This window comes from Rosa rugosa, chromosome 7 (genome assembly GCF_958449725.1).
Source record: "Rosa rugosa chromosome 7, drRosRugo1.1, whole genome shotgun sequence".
NCBI lineage: Eukaryota > Viridiplantae > Streptophyta > Magnoliopsida > Rosales > Rosaceae > Rosa > Rosa rugosa.
In genome coordinates, this window is record NC_084826.1 from 29,820,480 (window position 1) to 29,842,623 (window position 22,144).

The 22,144-nt window shown below is 43.0% G+C and overlaps 1 protein-coding gene across 2 annotated transcripts; it reads left to right on the top strand.

Annotated features, from left to right (window-relative positions):
• The first annotated feature begins 3,988 nt into the window (after positions 1 to 3,988).
• On the top strand, positions 3,989 to 6,298 carry LOC133721571 (psbQ-like protein 3, chloroplastic). Of its 2 annotated transcripts, none has more exons than XM_062148223.1 (4): positions 3,989 to 4,192; positions 4,294 to 4,758; positions 5,250 to 5,345; positions 5,436 to 6,298. In XM_062148223.1, exons 2-3 carry the CDS (start codon positions 4,309 to 4,311, stop codon positions 5,343 to 5,345), a joined length of 546 nt encoding a protein of 181 aa, XP_062004207.1. In that variant the 5' UTR covers positions 3,989 to 4,192; positions 4,294 to 4,308; the 3' UTR covers positions 5,436 to 6,298. The 2 variants fall into 2 exon arrangements, with proteins under 2 accessions (XP_062004207.1, XP_062004206.1); XM_062148222.1 differs by having other exon boundaries at positions 5,444 to 6,298.
• The last annotated feature ends 15,846 nt before the right edge of the window (positions 6,299 to 22,144 follow it).

Below are 22,144 nucleotides of genomic sequence, written 5' to 3' on the forward strand. Positions count from 1 at the left end.
AAGAAATGAATCTAAACCCAAGTTTTACAAGGAAACTTGAAGCCAAAGATGAGCAGAAATCTTTCCTATATAAGGGAGCACGAATTTACATGAAAAAGAGAGTCTCGGGAGCACAATGTAGACGCCTAAGGAGAAGAGACGACTCATCCATCTTCCCTTTCTTTTCCCTTCCATTCTTTTTATGTTTTTTCCTATGTTTTATTTAGTTATCTTTTGCTAAACCTTTTTCTAGAGTTAGGATGATGCCCTATCATGATTGTTTATGTACTTTGATATTTTATTGATGGATTTATTGTTTCTTTAGGATGAATTCTTAGTCACTATTTGAATTGATGCTTTATGTTTAAGTTCTTTGATTGATCACCTTAGGGCTTTGCATCTAGTAATTAGAAGATGAATTTGAGGCGTATCTGCAATATAATTCAAATTAGCTTATTGTGATTAAGAATTGTGAATTACATTATTGTCGTACCTGAAGTAATGGTTTGCATGATTATCTTGTTTTCTAGAACGTAATGAGTCCTATGTGTTAAATTTATGCCGTACCTGGATAAACCTCTGCCGTACCTGGAGAGAATCATACACTTAAGGAAAACTATGGTCTAAGTGTCGTACCTGGACTTAGATACGGGAATTGTCATCAAAAGAAATAAAAGAATCTGTTAATTGCATCGAAACATAAATAAGATTGTTAGTGGTTGATTCTAAAACCCTAGGTTTTATCATTATTTGTTTCTTTCTTTCTTTCTTTAATTTTCACATTATTTGTTTAGTCGAAAACCTTAAAACCATATCTTCTTTAGTTTGATTGTTTATGTGTTTTTGTGTTTGGATTAATTGGATTAGGATTTAAATTGATTATCAATCCTCAGTTGGAACGACCTCGTACTTGCACACTATACTAACGACGATTCGTGCGCTTGCGAGTTTTAATTAAAATTTCACAACAGTTGGATCAAGAACAGACCCACTCGAATCTTCTTCCTTTGCGAAACCTACATTATATATTGAAGGAAAAGATGAAAGCTTTGACTCTATTGTATGAGCAGCAGAAGCAAGGCTCCGCAGCACTGCGAAATTTGAAGCCCCCGAACCTGTCGAAGCTTTGATTCAGGACCCAAAAGTGTACGCAAGAAGAGAACGAGTCGGAGCTCTGACCAAGCAACCGAGTCATGAGAGAGAACAACGATGCATAACTCCACATTTAGAAGATTCTACGTTCTGCCTCAGCCTCAGCCAAGGTAATGAAGCACAATTCGATCTTTCATTTCTCCCTTTTTTCCTAGAGTCCTAAACTCTCTTGCATTTCTCAGCAAATTTCCCGATCGACTCTGCTATTCACTTCGCCTCTAAAGTCTAGCTTGATCGAGGAACATAAGAAAGTTGTCTCTCTCAGTCTAGATTAGGATTTGCGGTCGTCAATTTCTGGGGGTTAAGTAGTGACCATTTTTTTTTTTTTGGATTGTCAGAGGAGCTAAAGCTTCGTCTTATATGGAAGTTAGGGTTTTCAATGAAGGTTTAATGGATATCTAGGGTTCCGGTTTTGAAGAAATGACGCAACGAGGTTGATGATTTTGGTTCTGATTGAACTGTGAGTTTGGATTTGGGGGAAAACAAGGTGGCTAGGGTTAATAATGGTCGATTGAGAATGGTAAGGATACTGGGACTGCTCGGGGTAGACGGACGAGTAGCCTCATGAGATTGACATGATTGTTGGGGAGAGGAGGATCAGAGGAAGAAGAAGAAGGAGGAGGAGTTTTTTTGTCAGTAGGGTTTTTTTTTTTTTTGGTCTTGAAATGACCATTTTTGCCCCTAAAGTGGGTCCCATCGTCAGAGCTAACGTACAATTTGGCCGGAACAAGTGAAATCTGACTCGACTGATGAAATTAGAAAATTTATGGGTGTTACTGATTAAATTGAAACCACAGGAACTAACATGATGTTGAACTCAAACCTAAAGAGATAAATTGAAATTATACCTTTAATATAATTTAAATATCGCCTTTAATTCAATTTTGGTAGTGAAAATTAATTAGTTATCAAACTTTGTGCCTAGTACCATTTGGTCTAGTGGCATAGTCTCTCCTTCGTAAGTGGAAGGTCGTGAGTTCGACTCACAATAGACTAGTTGTAGCATTTGAGTTGTTTTTCAGATATAAAAAAAAAAAAAAAGGCGTAACTTTGTCTATGCTAAATCTAAAATGAATTATGAATTAGGTATTCTTAGCTAATTTTCTATTTTAGGAGTTTTTTTTTTTACAGAACTTCATAAAAAAGAAAAGATTAAATTATGTTTAGTCCCTGTAATATGACATTTTTTTCGTTTCAGTCCCTGACATTCTCAATTAATCTGAAAAGTCCCTAACGTCAAAATTTCCGTCTGATTGGTCCCTCCCGCGTCAAATTAGGAGTTGGCCTTATGTGAAATGTCCAATATACCCCTCTGTTATTTCTTTTTCCTTTTTAATTTCTTTTTCTCCTTTTTTTTCTTTTTTTCTTTTTTCTTTTTAATTTCTTTTTTGCTTTTTCTTCTTTTTTTCTTGTTCCTTTTTAATTTTTTTTCCTTTTTTTTCTTTTTAATTTCTTTTTTGTTTTTTTTTTTCTTGTTCCTTTTTAATTTCTTTTTTTCCTTTTTTTTTCTTTTCGTTTTGCCTACTTTCTCCTTCCTCAACCCACCAATCCCATTCCGATCAAAGTCCACAACCCATCTGTTTCTCTCCCCAAATTGAAACCAAACCCAGCAAAGACCTAGCTTGGCGGTGCAGAGATGGACATCAAGCAAAAGCAAGAGGCAAGGAGCTGATCGATCACTTCTTCACCTTCTCTGAAGCCATCTCCCTCTGTTGGGATCCTCCCTCGCCTCCATCGTCGCCGATGCCATCTCCCAAACACAAGCAGATCCCAATCAGCTCGGAAATTCGCCGCTAAACCACTCCCCTCTTGTTTTCACAGCTTAATTACTTCTCTCTCTCCCTCTCTCCCACTCAAATCTCACTTTCTCTCTCCACATCAAGCCTCAAATTGGAAACTTTTCACTGAAAACTACCATTTTTTCAGACCCTGAGGTTTTTGGGTCTTGCTCAAAATGGTGATTTGGATTTTGGGTCTGGTTGAAATGATGGTTTTTGATGGCTAAGTTGACCAAAACCAGAAGTGAAGAAGAAGAATAGTGATGGAAAAGAAAAATGGCCGCCGGCGTGGAGAACAATAATTGGGGTTTCGGGTCGATTTAGATTGATTCGCCGACGTGGCGCTACTGATGCAGCAGGATACGATGGTCATTAAAAAGGGAAAAGAAAAAAGAAATTAAAAAGGAAAAAAGAAAAATAAAAAAAGGAAAAGGAAAAAAGAAATTAAAAAGGAATTAAAAAAAGAAATTAAAAAGGAAAAAGAAAAAAGAAAAAAAAAAGGGCCGCCGGCGTGGAGAACAAGAATTGGGGTTTCGGGTCGATCTGGATTGGTTTGCCGACGTGGCGCTACCGATGCAGCATGATACGATGGTCATTAAAAAGAAAAAAGAAAAAAGAAAAAAGAAAAAAGAAAAAAGAAAAAAGAAAAAAGAAAAAAGAAAAAAGAAAAAAGAAAAAAGAAAAAAGAAAAAAGAAAAAAGAAAAAAGAAAAAAGAAAAAAAAAGAGAAATTAAAAAGGAAAAATGAAAAATAAAAAAGGAAAAAATAAATAAAAAAGAAAAAAGAAAAAAGAAAAAAAGAAAAAAAAAGAAATTAAAAAGGAAAAAGAAAAAAAAGGAAAAAAAGAAATTAAAAAGGAAAAAGAAATAACGTAGGGGTATATTAGACATTTCAGCTAAGGCTAACTCCTAATTTGACGCGGGAGGGACCAATCAGACGGAAATTTTAATGTTAGAGACTTATCAGATTAATTGAGAATGTCAGGGACTGAAACGAGAAAAGAGTCATAGTACATAGACTAAACATAATTTAATCTAAAAAGAAAATTATCCAAACAATTTGACGATTTGTTATAAATGAAAACATGGGGTGAGAAAGTCGGATACAGATAGGGTGAGAAAGTCGGGAGGCTGAGGATAGTGTTCCTAGTTTTCAAGAATCAAGAGTTGAAGACGCTGAGACCCATCTCCAGATGAAGATTGAAGACCCTCTTATGGCATTAGAGGATTGAAGTTGTTCTCTTAGCTTTCTGGTTCTCAAAAGTTCTAGGCTTAAGCTTCAAGGTGTGCCTCTGTCTTGTCTTTTACACTTTGTAACTCAACTTTGCAATCTGTGGTGTGGTGACTGAAAACTAGAGCGACCCAACTGTGATATGCTTTTGCAGGAGATATCATTGACAATGAGGGCAGCAATCCTACATAACAACCTAATGCACTTTAATCCTACATTTTCCTGCTGTCTGAAACCCTCATTTCAGTTTAGAGAGAAGCCACTCAAGGATTTTGATATTAATATTAATCGAAGAATAGGAGCAATAGCAGCATTTAGCCTAGTTTGGTTAGCAAAAGATTCAATTTCTACTAAACTTGCATTTGGGTTCGACTTTCAACTGGTGGCACCTGATCAGACAATTGAAGAGGCAGAGAGTGGTATCATTGGACATGCACAAGCTTTGCTACAAGTGAAAGAACTGATAGAGTCAGAGTCATGGGGACAAGTACAAACAGCTGTCCGGAAGAGCTCGCCGTTCTTGAAGCAGGACATTTATACCATTATTCAACAAAAACCTGGAAATGAGAGGCCCCTATTGAGGAAACTGTATTCCAATCTCTTCAACAATGTTACAAGAGTAAGTATTTCCACCCAGTGAATAGATTCCATAAACGGATTTGATTTTTTGAGAACATGGATAACCTATCAGGTCTTAATCAATATTAAAGACATCTTAATTGAAGTGAACAACAATACTCATATGTCCCGTCCTCTTAATCAATTATATGTGATTAATTGCTCAATAAACCGAGGATATTGTTGTTGCATGCTGTTTCTGATGTTTTCTGGGATGGCATTTTGACTAGTTCTTTGAAGTCTAATACTTGATGGTATGGATATTACTTTTGTGATGGTTGAATGGCCAGTACTTTGATGCTCTTCTTTTCAAAGCCATTTTTGTTTTCAATATACTTTTCTGTTGATTGTTTTCATGGGATTATTATTTCCTCATATTGTTTCTTCTTTTGATTTCCTTGTATTTTGTACTTTGTTTCCTGTGTCAATTATTCCCACTTATTGTAAACAAGATCACTTCCATTGACTTGACCATTTTGGTGTGCATTGCAGCTTGATTATGCAGCAAGGGACAGAGATGCATCACGAATTCGTGAATGCTATGAGAATATTGTGATGGTTCTTAATGAAGTTTTATCTAGACTATAGGTATCACACAACTGTTTCATTCCTTGTTTTCTTTCCTGCAATATTTGAGCATCAAAAGATGGCATGTAGATGAAATTACATGTAATATAGCATTGCAGGGTTGTCCTAGGGCCCTTCTGTTACATCCAGGCTGCTGATTTTATAGAAAGCATCTCGCAAGAAAAATGGTCACACATGAAAATTAAGGTAAATTAATAGCCGAATTTGTTTTTTTCAAGCATCTAGAGGAAGACAAGCTCAAGCTTAGGTAAATCCCATTGCCTCTTGGCAGATGTAGTCTGCCGTTTTCTCATTGAGATTCAGTTGAGCTTCATGTGGTAGTACCCTGGATTAGTAAGAATATTGATTGAAGGAAGTGTGATGACTCAATTGTGTGTCCAAAATAAAACGGATTTGCCATTTCTAGTTATCCACCCTATTTCTGTTCGAGTGATATCCGAGCTCTATGGAATGTTCGTTATGTTGGGGTTAGTGTCTACAGAACATATGAGACATAGAAGATACATCTACATATTTTAATAAGGGTGGTGACATACAAACCCCAGGGCAGTGAGTTTTTGGGATCCGCGGTGGTGGAAGAGAGCAGTGTGCCATTATACTATGTCCCTATTCCAGATTCCTTCTAGTGTGACAACAAGGTTTGAGAGACTGATGAGAGACTTCTTATGGGAGGGCGTGGATGAAGGAATGAAAGATCATTTAATAACTTGGGATTTGGTGAAGTAAGTGAAAGAAGAAGGCGATTTGGGGGTGGGGAATTTGGTGAAAAAGAACTGGCTTTTCTTGGGAAATGAATATGGAGGTTCCAGGGGTAAAGAAACTCAGTATACGCAGTCATTAAAAGAAAATATTGGCTGCAAGCAAATGGCTGGGATTCCAATATTGTGTAGCTTTCTTTCCTTTCCTTTCCTTGTTTGTACAGATTATGTCAAAATCATGATTTTCTATTGCCAGTATGTGTGTCAACTCGTGTTTCGTTACTGTTAAGTTGGGATTTCTGGTTTAGAAGGAACCTTAATGACCTGGAAGTCCAGAAACTCATTTCCCTATTTAACTCAAATTGAGAATGGAGTGCTGATTCTATCTAGGTCTAATAAGAGGACGTGGTTCCTAAATAAGATATTGAATGGATAATCCCAGGGCACCATAATTCCACTTCCTTTTTGGTTTTCGTTGGGAAGAAGAGAAGGGGGTTGGGAATTATTGATACTCTAGCGGCAATGCAGCATAACAATTTATCTTATTTCTATTTAGTATTATTTTTTAATTTTTGCATCTTGCTTTTTTTTTTTTTTTTTTTTGGATTATCGGGGTAATGTTATGAAATTCGCTAAGATGTAGCTGGTGGCGGGGAAAGGCCTAGTGTCTAGGCGGGTTTATTTATTTATTTTGATTTTATTATTATATGTTAGATGCCTGTTTACTAAAAAAAAAAAATATACATGTATTGGGATACATAAACATGCAAATGGAACACATCAATTTTCTCTCAATTCCCGTTTCTCTAAATACATGGGGAAAAAAGGATGAGAGGGCCTCCGGTTTTTGCGGAGCAACCCGGAAGAGCGAAACCTAGGTTTCGTGATGGCGGCGGGGAGCGTCGTGGTTTCCAAACCAGACAGAGACGAGTGAAGGGCGACGTGGGCTTGGAGAGGTCGTGGTCTCCTTTGCAACGGCGTCGGGATCTCGAACAAGATTTTTGAAGGCTCCTGTTGAGTCAATGCTCGCCTGAGGGTGGTTCTGTGAACGTGGGTTGCTGGATCGGGTCGGAGCCTAGGGGTTGCTGTCGACGCCGTTAGGTTTCGGGGCGACTGGGATCTGCATCATTGTGGCGGCCTCCACTGACCAAGGCTAGGCTCAAGTCGGGGCTGCTGGAGACGATGGCTCTGGTGGAGTCAGGCTATGGGGTTGTGCCGAGCTTCGTGGAGGCGACAGGAGGGCCGGTGGATTGGACTGGTATGCTGGAGATCAGTGTGGCGGCGGGTCACGGCAAGAAGACGGTTCGGAAAAATCGCCGGGAGACCTTAGTTTTGAACTAGGGTTGACTGTTTGGTTGACTGGGCTGATTTCTGGGCCGATGATGACTGGACCTAGGGCACGAACTGGGCTGAAGGCAGGGACTGGGCCTATTTGGCTCAAACCTCAAAATGGGGGCTATATGCTGCTAACTCTCAAGAAGAGCCGGAGGAGCAACCTGATGCCAAGGTTGTCGGATACAGAGGAGGCTGCATATGGTGCTGGTTCCAACCCTATGGGGAAGGGACTTGCGCTTTCTTAAGTCCTCAAAGGTTATAGACATTCTGGACTCAAGCCTTTTGAAGTAGGGGTGATTTCTATAAGCTTTTCTGAGATGTTTCTAGTTGATATTTGTACCACAATTGCGTGCTTGGCAGATTAGACTAGATGAATATTTTTCCTTAGAGAGCGAGATTATTCTTGCATAGATTAGGCTTGTTATTCAGCGAGCGTCCCTTTAGAATTTAATGAGTTTAGTTGTGGCTTAGATATGTTACCTGGATTATCCCGGGATTTCTTATGTAAGTTCTGTTAGACTCTGCCCTGTTTTCATGGCTTGATTACTAATGCAATCATTCCTATTCAAAAAAAAAAATGCAAATGGAATGATATATAAATTGGGAGGAACGCTCTAGAGCTAACCGGTTAGTTTCGTATTAAGAAGCTAACCATCTTTTAGACCAACTTTTAAGTCATATATTGACATCTCCACAATTTAGTTTTTAGGTCCCTATGAGTAAATTACTTCTGTAAATTTTCAGCTAAATTAATGATTGTTTGGGTAATCATAATTGTGATCTACTAATTATGAACACGAACAGTTCAGGTTGGACAAGCTCGGTTGGTTCATTGGATGACAAAAATCCCCAGCGGGGCGGAGCTCCATTGGATACCCGTCCTTAATGGGAGGAGAATTTGGGGACGAATAGGAAATGGGGATGGGGATCCCATATGGAATATTTGCAATACTTGGATAGTTTATAAGCTATCCCAAATTTTTCTCACCATCTTTTATCTGAGTAACAAGATTAACTAATTCTTTGGGAATATGCATAATGAATGCATTAACTGCAACAAAATCAACAAATTTATGCTCAATATCTTTCCACAATATTGACTTGATTGCGGCTTTATTGTCGTCTTCATCATCACAATTTCTAGGAACAAATTCATTTTTCCTTTGGTCCTCCACACCACCATCACAAACTTCAGAATCTTCATAACAATCATAGTTCGGTGGTATATCAAAACTCATGAAATTATTTTTTTCTTTTTCTATAAATACTTTCTCAACAAATGGAAAATTAAAGATAGTAGACTTACAACTAGAATAGTTGAAAGTACTATGTCCCCCTTCATTTGACTCACACAGCGGAGCACAATTATGAATAGGGTCAACGCATATCTCCCCGTCGAAACCATCACCATCTTGGTAGAAAGTTTCGATGCGATCAACACGTTGATGATAGGTGGTAACGTTTCTCTCCCCGTCGGAACTCTTACGACTCCGTAGTTGAGCTTCGATGCGATCGACACGTACCGCAAGTTGCTGAAGCATCCTTTTGATTTCAGCCATGTCGTTGTTGATGTCACGACCCTCCATTCGAAAACCTTCCCTTCTTCGCCCGACTTGAGACATGGAATCCACCAAGCTCGTGCCAAAGCTTTGATACCAATTAATGGTGAAATGGTATCGAACGCAGGCCTCCAATAATCACTCAACAGACACCAGAAATAAGGAGTAGCAAACTCGTAGAGTATGGCATGCAGGAGCATATGTGACAATATCAAATGCATCATTTGATATTTAATTATGCATCTGTAATAGTCGATAATTATTGTCTAGACAATTTTAGGGCATCTTTTTTGCATCTAATTTGGGATTTACTTTTAATTCTCTTTCCAATTTAGTTTAAATCTACTTATTATCCAAGAATTGTGAACCCTATAAATATGGGTATTGTAATCGTTGTCAGATAGCTTATAGTTTATGAATAATATCAGTTTATTTGCGGCATGGATTTGCCATACTCTACGAGTTTGCTACTCCTTATTTCTGGTGTCTGTTGAGTGATTATTGGAGGCCTGCGTTCGATACCATTTCCCCATTAATTGGTATCAGAGCTTTGGCACGAGCTTGGTGGATTCCATGTCTCAAGTCGGGCGAAGAAGGGAAGGTTTTCGAATGGAGGGTCGTGACATCAACAACGACATGGCTGAAATCAAAAGGATGCTTCAGCAACTTGCGGTACGTGTCGATCGCATCGAAGCTCGACGACGGAGTCGTAAGAGTTCCGACGGGGAGAGAAACGTTACCACCTATCATCAACGTGTTGATCGCATCGAAACTTTCTACCAAGATGGTGATGGTTCTGACGGGGAGATATGCGTTGGCCCTATTCATAATTGTGCTCCGCTGTGTGAGTCAAATGAAGGGGGACATAGTACTTTCAACTATTCCAGTTGTAAGTCTAGCTACTATCTTTAATTTTCCATTTGTTGAGAAAGTATTTATAGAAAAAGAAAAAAATAGTTTCATGAGTTTTAATAGACCACTGAAGTATGATTGTTATGAAGATTCTGAAGCTTGTGATGGTGGTGTGGAGGACCAAAGGAAAAATGATTTTGTTCCAATTACTAGAAATTGTGATAATGAAGACGACAATAAAGATGCAATCAAGTCAATATTGTGGAAAGATATTGAGCGTAATTTTGTTGATTTTGTTGGAGTTAATGCATTCATTATGCATATTCCCAAAGAATTAGTTAATCTTGTCAATCAGATAAAGGATGGTGAGAAAAATTTTGGGATTGCGAATTTAATGTCGAGAGAAAATTTATGGAGTCAAGATTAAGCATTTATTCCAAATATCTATTGTTTGGAAAGGACGGATTCAATTACAAGTTAAAGGTTCAACAAAAGATTTGAAGCAATGGAAGATTTTATCAGGATTTTCTCCAATCAAGGGATCAAATTCGAGGACGAATTCTTTCCAACCAGGGAAGCCTGATGTGGGTGCATATGGGGCAACATCAAATGCGTTATTCTGTTATTTAATTATAGATTCGTAATATTTGGTATTTCATTATTTAGATATTTTTTAAGGTATCGTTTTACATTTAATTTAGGATTTACATTTAATTAGCTTTCCATTTTAGCTTAAGTCTACTTATTCTCCAAGTACTGTAAACCCTATAAATATGGGTAATGTAATTGTTGTCAGATGGCTTATAGTTTATGAATAAAATCAGTTTATTTGCGGCATGGATTTGCCATACTCTACGAGTTTGCTACTCCTTATTTCTGGTGTCTGTTGAGTGATTATTGGAGGCCTGTGTTCGATACCATTTCCCCATCAATCACTCAACAGACACCATAAATAAGGAGTAGCAAACTCGTAGAGTATGGCAAATCCATGCCGCAAATAAACTGATTTTATTCATAAACTATAAGCCATCTGACAACAATTACAATACCCATATTTATAGGGTTCGCAATTCTTGGATAATAAGTAGATTTAAACTAAATTGGAAAGAGAATTAAAAGTAAAGCCCAAATTAGATGCAAAAAAGATGCCCTAAAATTGTCTAGACAATAATTATCGACGATTACAGATGCATAATTAAATATCAAATGATGCATTTGATATTGCCACATATGCTCCTGCATCAGACTCCCCTGGTTGGAAAGAATTCGTCCTCGAATTTGTGCCATTGATTGAAGAAAATCCGACAAAATCTTCCATAGCTTCAAATCTTCTTTTGACAAATTAGCTTGCAATTGATTCCTTCCATTCCAAATAAATAAATACTTGGAATACCTTCTATAGATACCTCTCACTATGCATGGAGGATTTGCTACATCACCAAGCATAAGTAACACCCTCTTTGGGACATCCACAAGCCATGGTGAGGCCCAACCGAGACTTGCATCTTGTAGCCTTATGTTCAAGCTACGCTACGCTATCCGGAAATCGCAAATCCGTCGCCGGGAAGCCACCTTTCCGGCCTTGCCAAGTTGCCTCCACAATATGCTTTTCTAGACTAGAATAGTGACTTTGAGTCCCACATCTAAGAAAATGTAAATGAGGGAGCCTCCTTCCCCTATAAAAGGAGAGTCCTTCTCACTCACTCCACATCCCATTACATCCTTTGTAATCCCTCTTGGGCCGCAAGGCTCAACACACTAGTATAAGCTTTCAAGTGGACGTAGTCTCCCGCTAAAGCGGAGACGAACCACTATACATCTCGTGTCAATCTCTCTCTCTCTCTCACTTAAGCTAACTAGAGACCCCCTCGGTCACTAACGTTAACATTGGCGCCGTCTGTGGGAAGCCAACAAAAAGGCTTCGTCACCTACCACGAATAAACTTCGACCCGAAAGTGTCGAGTCAACGCTCATTCAACATCAAATTGGGGGCGGTCAATGCTCGGTCAACGCCCAGCGGAGCCGGTCAACGCCCGGCGGGGTCGGTCAACGCCCGTTAGGTAGAGTCAACGCCGAACAAGGCTTGATCAACTTTTGGTCAACGTTGACCATGGTTGGTCAACGATGAACTATTCACTTAGTCAACGATGGCAACAAAAAAAAAAAAAAAAAAACTTTTGCCTATTTACTGTGGACACGTAGAAATTCACTATGGGCACCCAACAACAAAACATGAGGATGACGACCAGCAGCTCCGCCTGCTTTGTCCGCCAGCGTTCGTCATCAAACTCCCAATCTTCTTCTTCGGTCACTTGCACATGACGGGCTCCATGCCTCCGCTGAGCCTCTCCGCCAAGAGCTTGCACCGCTAAGCCTCACAGCCAAACAAGGCTACCGCTCCGCCAGAGGGTTCAACGCACACCGCCAAGGACAATACCAAAACGCACATCGCTTCAAGCGGTCAGACCACCGCAAACCACAACTGACCGCACAAACTCCCGCCTCCGGTCACCTATCACACCCAAGGTTCCGCTCCGCCGACCAAGGCTTCCACCACCGCTGGACAAAGCCTTCCCCGCTGGTCAAGCTGTCTCCGGTGGCACCATCTCCGCTCCGTCAGCGACAACCCAGTCCGCCAGGAGCCACTGCTGCCCCGCCAGGAGTCACCGCTGAGCTCTCCTCCGCTAGCTGAGCTCCGCTCCGCTGAGCTGCTCTATCGCCAAACTTCGTCAGCGGCACCGCCTGTTTGAGCCCAAAAGTAATTTTGGCAGTATCCTTTAGTGGATCTAGCACAGCGGGTGATGTGCTCATATTGTCATATATTTATATGCCTCTTAATCTTGGTTTTTATGTTTAGTTCTCTATATTTATGATTCATTTACATCTTTTAGTGGCTTTGTAGGTTTGTTTCGTAGAAAGAAGAAAAGAAGCTAAAATGAGCTAACTAGGATTGAAAGGACAAAGTGCAATCTGAGACTGGGAATCTGTCTGTGCAGAACATCCAACTTCCTCGAATTACTGGGAGTTACTCAGATCGAATCAGACAATGAGCCTTATATCATTGGAAAGCTACGGATGTCTACTTTCTGTAGAATTTTACGGATCATGATTTCGATACTTCTTGAGAAAGTTATGATTATTATAGTGAAGATAGGTCGGACAGGAAATCTGCTTGGGATTTTACACACATTCGTGGAGAACTCAAGTTCCGTGGCACAAGATCATCAATCCTAATGTTTCAAGGAAGTTAATTCAGATGAGTATTCAATGATGAACTTTTCCTACTTCTACAAGAGATATTTCAAGGTTTTCCCATTCCAAATGAAGAAAGGAATCTAAATCCAAGTTTTACAAGGAAACATGAAGCCAAAGATGAGTAGAAATCTTCCCTATATAAGGGAGCATGAATTTACAAGAGAAGGGAGTCTCGGGAGCACAATGTAGACGCCTAAGGAGCAGAGACGACTCATCCATCTTTCCTTTCTTTTCCCCTTCCATTCTTTTTATGTTTTTCCTATGTTTTATTTAGTTATATTTTGTTAAACTTTTTCTAGGGTTAAGATGATGCCCTATCATGATTGCTTATGTACTTTGATGATTTATTGATGGATTTATAGTTTCTTTATGATGAATTCTTAGTCACTATTTGAATTGATGCTTTATGTTTAAGTTCTTTGATTGATCACCTTAGGGCTTTGCATCTAGTAATTAGAAGATGAATTTGAGGCGTACCTGCAATATAATTCAAATTAGCTTCTTGTGATTAAGAGTTGTGAATTACATTATTGTCGTACCTGAAGTAATGGTTTGCATGATTCTCTTGTTTTCTAGTACGTAATGAGTCCTAAGTGTTAAATTTATGCCGTACCTGGATAAACTGCATGTTAGGATATACGACCTCTGCCGTACCTGGAGAGAATCATACACTTAAGGAAAATTATGGTCTAAGTGCCGTACCTGGACTTAGATACGGGAATTGTCATCAAAAGGAACAAAAGAATCTGTTAATTACATTGAAACATAAATAGGATTGTTAGTGGTTGATTTCGAAACCCTAGGTTTTATCATTATTTGTTTGTTTCTTTAATTCTCAAATTATTTGTTTATTGAAAAAAACCTTAAAATCAATATCTTCTTTTGCTTGATTGTTTTTGTGATTTTGTGTTTGGATTAATTAGGTTAGGATTTAAATTGATTATCAATCCTCAGTTGGAACGACCTCGTACTTGCACACTATACTAACGACGATTCGTGCACTTGCGAGTTTTAATTAAAATTTCACAACAAGTTTTTGGCGCCGTTGCCGGGGACGATTCGTACAAGTTTTTCACAACAAGTTTTCACCGCTGAGCTCTCCTCTGCTAGCTGAGCTCCGCTCCGCTGAGCTGCTCTATCGCCAAACTTCTTCAGCGGCACCGCCTGTTTGAGCCCAAAAGTAATTTTGGCAGTATCCTTTAGTGGATCTAGCACAGCGGGCCGATACCTGCGGCCTAAAAATAAGCCTGCTATGGTTTGGGTTACAGCTTCGCCCATTCCGGAATCCATGAGGAAAACGAAACCTTATTAGAGGTAAGTAGCAGAGATCGATTAGGAAACTTCAATCAATAATCCTTCTACAACAAGGAGCAGTCAGAAACCCTAGGTATATATACCGGGTTTCAAGGACGAATTAAAGACCTCTCTCATATCAATCAATCCTAGCGATTACAAAGCCTCCCCGGAGCAAACCTTCAACCTTGTTGAAACCCGGTGACCGTGCGCCAGTCCTAGTCTCTCCAAGAGCCGACTGTCAGCATCACCAGACCAACCCGGCGACCGTACTTCCAGTCCCAGTCTCCCAGCGAGCCGACTGCGAGCGCAACCGCCACCGTTACTGCCAGCGAAGCAAGGGTAACGCCCTCGCAACCCAGCGAAGCTAAAGTCACGCTTTAGCGCAACCCGTGCTTTCTCCCAACTTCTCAGTAATTGCTCTGCTTAGTCTACAACACTAAGTATCGATTCGGTGAACGCAAGAGACCACAACCAAAGTCCTTATCCGTAAGGCAAAAGTCCTTTTCCGAAAGGCTAGAGAAGAACCCTGTGACGAGGTTGGTGCTCTCCTCGTCCACATCGCTTGAAGAAGAAGTCAGGTTAAGGGACTACCCCAACGACTGCACCCCGCGGTGCTGGCACGCCTGCGCAATCACTCGCTCAAAAGAGACAGTTTGCAAGCCAACTGGTTTTGGAGCCAAACATTTTGGCACGCCCAGTGGGACTTACTAAGTGTCTCTTCGTGAACGTTAGCCATTGGGAAGTCAAGCGAAAACCCTTACAAAAAGGGCTACGCTAACTGCTCAAAACACAAGACCTCCAGTTACAAACCGCATCCTCGCGCGGATTGTCGTGGTCTGTCAGAAGAACAAGTGATTCAAAGATTCTCCCTTCATCCTCAATTCTCCGATATGTCGAGGTTGCATGCGCGATCATCTCAGAAAACATTGAAAACCATCGCAAGAAGATGGCTGCTGATCTGAAAAGGGAGAACGCGAAAACAGATAGAATATTACGCGAAATAAACCAGCGTATTTCCCAACAAGCTATGGAAACTAAGCAACTGATGTCGCAAACTGAGAGTACATTAAAAGCTCAAGCTATAAGCATCGCAGATGCCCAGAGTCAGCAGCAGAAAAAGATCATTGATGCTCTTGCGAATCATACCAAGCAAACAGCATCAGATATGGCAGGTCTTCGCAAAGATGGAGCAACTCTCGCAACCGAAGTGGCCATGCAAAGAGCTGAGTTGAACCAAGCCAAAGAAGTGTTGAATAAGACGTTAGGAGATCCTAACGCTATCCTTGGTTCCCTGGGCCAACCATCTGGTTCAGGTAAATATGTGCCGCCAAATCAGCGGGAAAAGGGTAGCAGCAGTACAGCTACGCCTGCCGAAACCGCTGCTACCACGCAAGTGAGAGATAAGGAGCGAGCTCTGGTTATTGGCGGCAGCAAGGAAAAAACCACACCGTCAGGTGGACAGACCGCCAGACAGAAGCAGCAGGCATCGAAAAATGCTGACACTTCGTCCGACCCCGCTGTGTTCATTCAGTACGACAGCGATGGAGCAGAGAATGTATACCAAGAGCTGCCAGGAAGCTATTATGGGATTGACCAGGCTGGTAACCCGATCAAGATAACAGCTTTGGCGAAAGAGATGTCTATGCCAGCAGTGACTCTTCAACAACCCGCTACAACCCGCGTTGTGCAGATAGGAGAAGGGACAGCGACTGTAAACCAAGCAATACCTGTGCAGCCTGTTCGCCATGCAGCGGCCATACCACCTCCTCCTCCTCCGGGTCCAGAATATGTGAGACGAGATGAGGTAGAAGAGATGATTCGACAGGCTAACCCTAGGGCCCAGATGGAGGGGGTCTATGAGGGACCTTTCCCACCACACATAATGCTCGCGCCTTTCCCCAGGGGTTATAAAAACATCATATTTGCCACCTTTTCAGGGGAGGATACCGAGAATGCGGCAACTCATCTGGCCAGGTTCAGGGTACAATGCGGCCAGTACCCGAATGATGACATCCTCAAGTGCAGGATCTTTGGTACTTCTCTATCAGGGGCTGCCTTCAGGTGGTTCTCCAAACTGCGACCAGGAACTGTGGCAGATTGGCCTGCAATGGAAAAGCTCTTCCGAGAGACTTTTGGGGCCACAGAGCCTGAGGTAGACTTGGCTTCTCTCACCCAGATGGCCCAACAACCCACGGAGTCCGCTGTGGCCTACTTTCAGCGCTTCCAGATTCAGAAGGCCAAACTGAATGTGATCCTGCCGGAGAAAGAGTTGATCAAGTTGGCGATCAAAGGATTAGAGCCGCGCCAGCGAAAGAAGCAGCATGGAAGCATGATTCAGTCAATGGGAGAGCTCATCACAGAGGTGGGAAGCTTCGAACATCTCCTCAGAGAAACTGATGCCTGGAAGAATGCGTCCAGAGGGACGTATGTACCAGGGAAAAATCGCACCATAGCGGCCCTGAGCTACCAGCCGGCTACGTATGATCCTTACTATAACTATCATAGTGAGGATTTGGTTCAGGAGGACGATGAGGAAGATGAGAGCGACATCGCTGCTTATGAACTGACAGGGAGAAAGAACCCAGCCTTGAAGCAACTAAAAATCTCCAAGGAACCTGTCAAGCTCAAATCGATGGCCTTCACTAAACCTGAGTTCGCGGCATATACATATGATGCCAACAAGGCACACGAGATTCTAGATGAGATGATCGCCGCGAAGATGGTGAAGACCGACTTTGGACCTTTCCCTCGACCAGATCAGCTGAAAGGAAAGAAATATTGTAAATTCCATAACTTGTGGAACCATAATACAGCTGACTGTGTGAAGCTCAAGGACCAGATTCAGGTATGGCTCAATAACGGTAGTCTTCAAGTGGAGGCTCCAGTAACTGCAGCAGCGCTTGTTGACCTAAACCCTTTTCCTGATACTGGGATCAACATGGTTGATGTGAACTGGACCAAGCAGAACCAGAGGAAACCAACCCTGGATTTGAACACAAAGGGGCGAGAAGGAGAGCTTAACGAGGCCCCTGCCCAGAAGAAGGCTAAACCATTTGGTCAGGCCTCGCCCGTCGTGTTATGCTCGCGGTGCAAGGAAGAGTGTGGCATCCAAGTGTCGCACGAAGAGGTCGAGCAGACATTTCGTTTTGGCTCTCTCCCGCCCATCAAGTGGGCCTCGCCATCGCGAAACTATCAACCTTCCAGCCCGAGAGAAAAGGAAGAATTGGGGTCACCTACAAAGGACTCCAATCTATTTAAGAAGCTGAGGGCGGCTACGGTTGATTAGCAGACAGAGGCGAAAGCTACCAACAAGCACAAAGACATTCTGACAAAACCCTACATCCCACCTGCTTCAACCGCTACTATCAAGGAAGGGAAGTGGTACACCAGGGAGAAGGGGAAGGCAGTGGAGATAAGCCCTTCCAGAAAGCGAAAACTGCAGCGCAGGTTTGGGGAAGCCAAGCGCGCGCTCGAGGCTTTAGACCAGGGCCTGATCAAACCTTCACAATTGGTCAAATCGCCTGAGCAATATCAGAAGGAAATGGAAGCACTTGCTGCCAAGCCATTAGTGGCCCCTCGCAGTTTGCGAAAGCAAGCGAGCTCAGCGATAGGGGCTTCTGAGCCCAGTGTTTTTTGCAGAATCACCAAGGAAAGAACACTTCCACCAGCCAGGAAGGAGAGCTCGCCGTCCAGGCGACCGCACGTCAAGCGCCGTGTTTTTCGCGATGAACCGGAAGCCAAATCCTCCGTTTTCGAGAGACTGGGGGGCAAGGATAGGACTACCGACACTTTACAGTGGAGACCTAAAAAAGTCCAGAGTGTAGTAGTTGCTCCCTTAGAGACCGATTCTGCTAGGGAACCAAAATCAGTTTCTCCTGAAACCGCTCCCGTGGTTCAGGAGCATGAGCAGTGTGAGATAAAAGGCCTCACTGAGGAATCCTTAGTAGACAGGTTGGCTAAACAGTTCAACACGGTTATCCCTGTCAACGAACCCAAGCTCAACCTGGAGGACGACATAGGTGAATTAGACACGTCCTGCAATATGGTTTATGTGCTCCCAGCGCGGTATGCAATACCGGTCGCGGCTCAGGAATGCGTAGAAGCTGAGGAAAGTAATACACAGCCCCTGCAGATCACGTCAGCGGTCCCAACACCGGTAGAAGAGATTGTCTGTCTGGAAACAGAGGACGCCAACAGTAAAGAATTCTTCATGAGCTTCACTAGGCCAACGCCTGCTATGGTCCAGCACATGAGACCTTTATACATCACGGCGGACGTTGGCGGTACCAAGGTTAGCAAGATCATGGTTGATACTGGAGCTGCGGTTAATGTCATTACTACTAGAACCATGCACTTGCTTGGAATCAAGAAGGAGAAGATCCAGTCAACGTCCCTCACTCTCAAAAACTTCGTAGGGACTGTGACAAAGACCTTGGGATTACTTTTCTTGCGTATCAAGGTAGGTCCAGCAGAGGGAGTTTATGCTTTCTTTGTGATAGATTGCTATGCGGCCTACAGCGCTATCCTGGGAAGGGACTGGATTCACCGGAGCTACTGTGTTCCGTCAACCCTCCATCAGGAACTTATTATGTGGAACAGGGAGACAGATAAAGCTGAGGTAATCAAAGCGGATCCTCGTCCATTCCCAGTTTCCGCAAACTATGTAGATGCCAGGTACTATTTGGAGCCTATCGCTCCATTGCAAGTCAGTGGCCTCGATAACAAAGGCCGCCCCACAGGGGTGACGGCCTCTGAACTGGCACAGTGGGGGCTTACGCTCGCAAAAGAAGGCTTGGAAAGGCCTGGCCACGCTGTGCCTAAACCCTTAAACGATTAATGGATTACGACCTTCTAGCGGAAGGGATAGAGGCCCTCCACTCGCTGTACGAAAGATTATCATCATATCTAGTGGAAAAAGAGGCCTATGAGCGAATCGCGACTTTGGAAATCGTTGAAGAGGAATTGTCTGATCAGGAACAAGAGGATGAGGTGGAGATTCAGTTCGCTCCGGCAGCGTTGGACGACACGCCTCCCAAAGTCAGAGACCCTACCGAGAAAGTCAATCTCGGGACAGCAGATGAGCCCATGGAAGTGGCTATCAGCGCTTACCTAGAGCCTAGCGAGAAACAGAGGCTTATCGACTTATTGCTAGAATTCAAAGACTGGTTTGCGGAAAAGTACGAGGATATGCCCGGCCTGTCACCAGACTTGGTTTGCCACCAGCTACCAACACTCCCTGACAAGAGGCCTGTGAAGCAAGAACCGCGAAGAATGAATTCAGAAACTCAAATCCTCGTCAAAGAGGAGGTTGAAAAAATGCATAAGTCAGGCATTATCAGGGTGGCCAAATACAATCAGTGGCTATCTAACATAGTGCCTGTCCGCAAGAAGAATGGCAAGATGAGGGTCTGCGTAGACTATAGAGACCTTAATACTGCCACGCCTAAGGATGTCTACCCCATGCCTGTCGCGGATATGTTGGTCGACGCCGTTGCGCGACATGAATTATTGTCCTTCATGGACGACACTGCAGGATATCACCAGATTCCGGTCGCAGAAGAAGACAGACACAAAACCGCGTTCCGCTGCCCTGGGTTCGCGGGCGTTTTTGAATATGTGGTTATGCCTTTTGGACTAAAGAACGCTGGTGCGACTTATCAAAGAGCCATGAACCTAATCTTCCATGATATCCTTGGAAAGATTTTGGAGGTTTACATTGATGACGTGGTTGTCAAATCTCAGAAAAGAGGGGATCACATCACAGATCTCAGGAAAGTGTTCGAGTGCATGCGACAGCACAAGCTTAAAATGAATCCCGCTAAGTGCGTTTTTGGGGTTCAGGCAGGAGACTTTCTTGGGTTCATTGTCCATCAGAGGGGAATTGAGGTCCCTGAAGACAAAGCGAGCGCAGTCATTAACGCGTCTCCGCCACGCACGAAGAAAGAGTTGCAGCGTTTGCTCGGTAAAATCAACTTTTTGAGACTCTTTATCTCTAACTCTGCAGGTAAGATCCAGCCTTTCTCTCCTCTGTTAAAGCTATAGGGCCAGAGCGAGTTCGTCTGGGAGCATAAACACCAAGAGGCTTTTGATAAAATCAAGGCCTACCTGGCGAGCCCACCAGTGCTCGTTCCTCCTAGGGCTGGATTCCCATTAAAACTATATATTTCAGCGGCTGAGGCCTCCATTGGCAGCCTTCTCGCCCAAGACGATGAGGATGGTGTCGAACACGCTATATTCTATCTTAGTAGGACACTCACAGACTGCGAGACAAGGTACACTCCGATGGAAAAGTTGTGTCTCACGTTGTACTTCTCCGCATGCAAGCTGCGCCACTACATGTTATCCTTTACCACTTGCATCATCGCTCAGACTGACTTGGTCAAGTACATGTTGTCGCGGCCTATTCTGAGAGGCCGCATTGGCAAATGGGTATTGGCTTTATCTGAATTCTCGCTACAGTACGTGCCACAAAAGGCAGTAAAGGCAGGCTATCACAGATTTCCTGGCACACCACCCTACCTTGGACATCCCCGTAGTGAAGGAGTTAGAGATAGCAGCTGTAACCATAACTCGGCCAGATTTAGCGCGCATCCCAGAATACGCTATTCGGTATCAAGCCACAGTCTCCTTGCAGCCCTGGATACTGTACTTTGATGGTTCAAGAACGGAAACGTTAGCAGGGGCAGGGATTGTTCTGGAGAATCCAGCGGGCGATCGTTTTTCTTATTCTTTCCAGTTGGAGTTCAAATGTACAAACAATCAAGCAGAGTATGAGGCCCTGATCATTGGCCTGGAGGTTCTGCTAGAGTTGGGAGTCAGGGACGTTCAGGTACACGGCGACTCTTTGCTTAGAATCAATCAGCTCCAAGGAAAGTACAAGTGTGAAAGCCTTTTGCTTATACCCTATTTGCATCGCGCCATTGAGCTTTTGGATCAATTCGATGAGGCGGATTTGGAGCACATACCCCGTGAGCGCAACTTTGCGGCCAATGAGCTCGCTCAATTGGCTACAGGCATTACATTGAAGTATGGCGTTCGCGAGCGCATCCTGAAGGTCGAGCGCCGCACACTGCCTGACCCACCAGATGATCCAGTTGTCGCGGTTCTCGAGCCTATTGACGTCGATTGGCGCATTCCGCTGATTGACTACCTCAAGCAACCAGACCCTACAGCAGACATGAAGACTCGTTTTCTTTCCTTAAATTATTTCCTCAGAGGTGACGAGCTGCGACGTCGTGGGGAAGATGGCGTAGACTTTCGCTGTGTCTATGGCCGCGAAGCCAAGAGACTGATGCGCGAAGCGCACACGGGAGTATGTGGCGCCCATCAAGCAGGCCCCAAGATGCGTTGGCTTTTCAAAAGACATGGGTATTATTGGCCCAGCATTTTGAAGGACTGTATCGCGTTCGCGAAAGGTTGCCAAGACTGCCAGGCGCATGGTCCAGTGCAGCACATTCCCAATATTCCCATGCAACCTATTATTAAACCTTGGCCTGCCCGGATGGGCTTTGGACTTGATTGGGATGATTCACCCTCATTCCTCACTCCAGCATAAGTTCATCATTGTAGCCACTGATTTCTTCACGAAATGGGTTGAGGCTGAACCTTTGAAGGAAGCTTCCGGCGCTACCATTCGCCAGTTTATCTTTCAGAATATTATTTGCAGGTTCGGCATCCCGGAAGTGTTGGTCTCAGACAGGGGGGCAGCATTTATGGGCGGCGAGGTAGAGAAACTTGTCACGGACTTGGGCATCCAGTTCGTCCACAGCACACCATATTATGCCCAATCCAATGGTCAAGTAGA

Excerpts from the sequence above, each read along its gene's own strand:
- LOC133721571 (XM_062148223.1), top strand. The coding sequence starts at position 4,309 with ATGAGGGCAGCAATCCTACATAACAACCTAATGCACTTTAATCCTACA. Across the intron at positions 4,759-5,249 it reads TCTTCAACAATGTTACAAGA|CTTGATTATGCAGCAAGGGA; the intron begins GTAAGTATTTCC and ends TGTGCATTGCAG.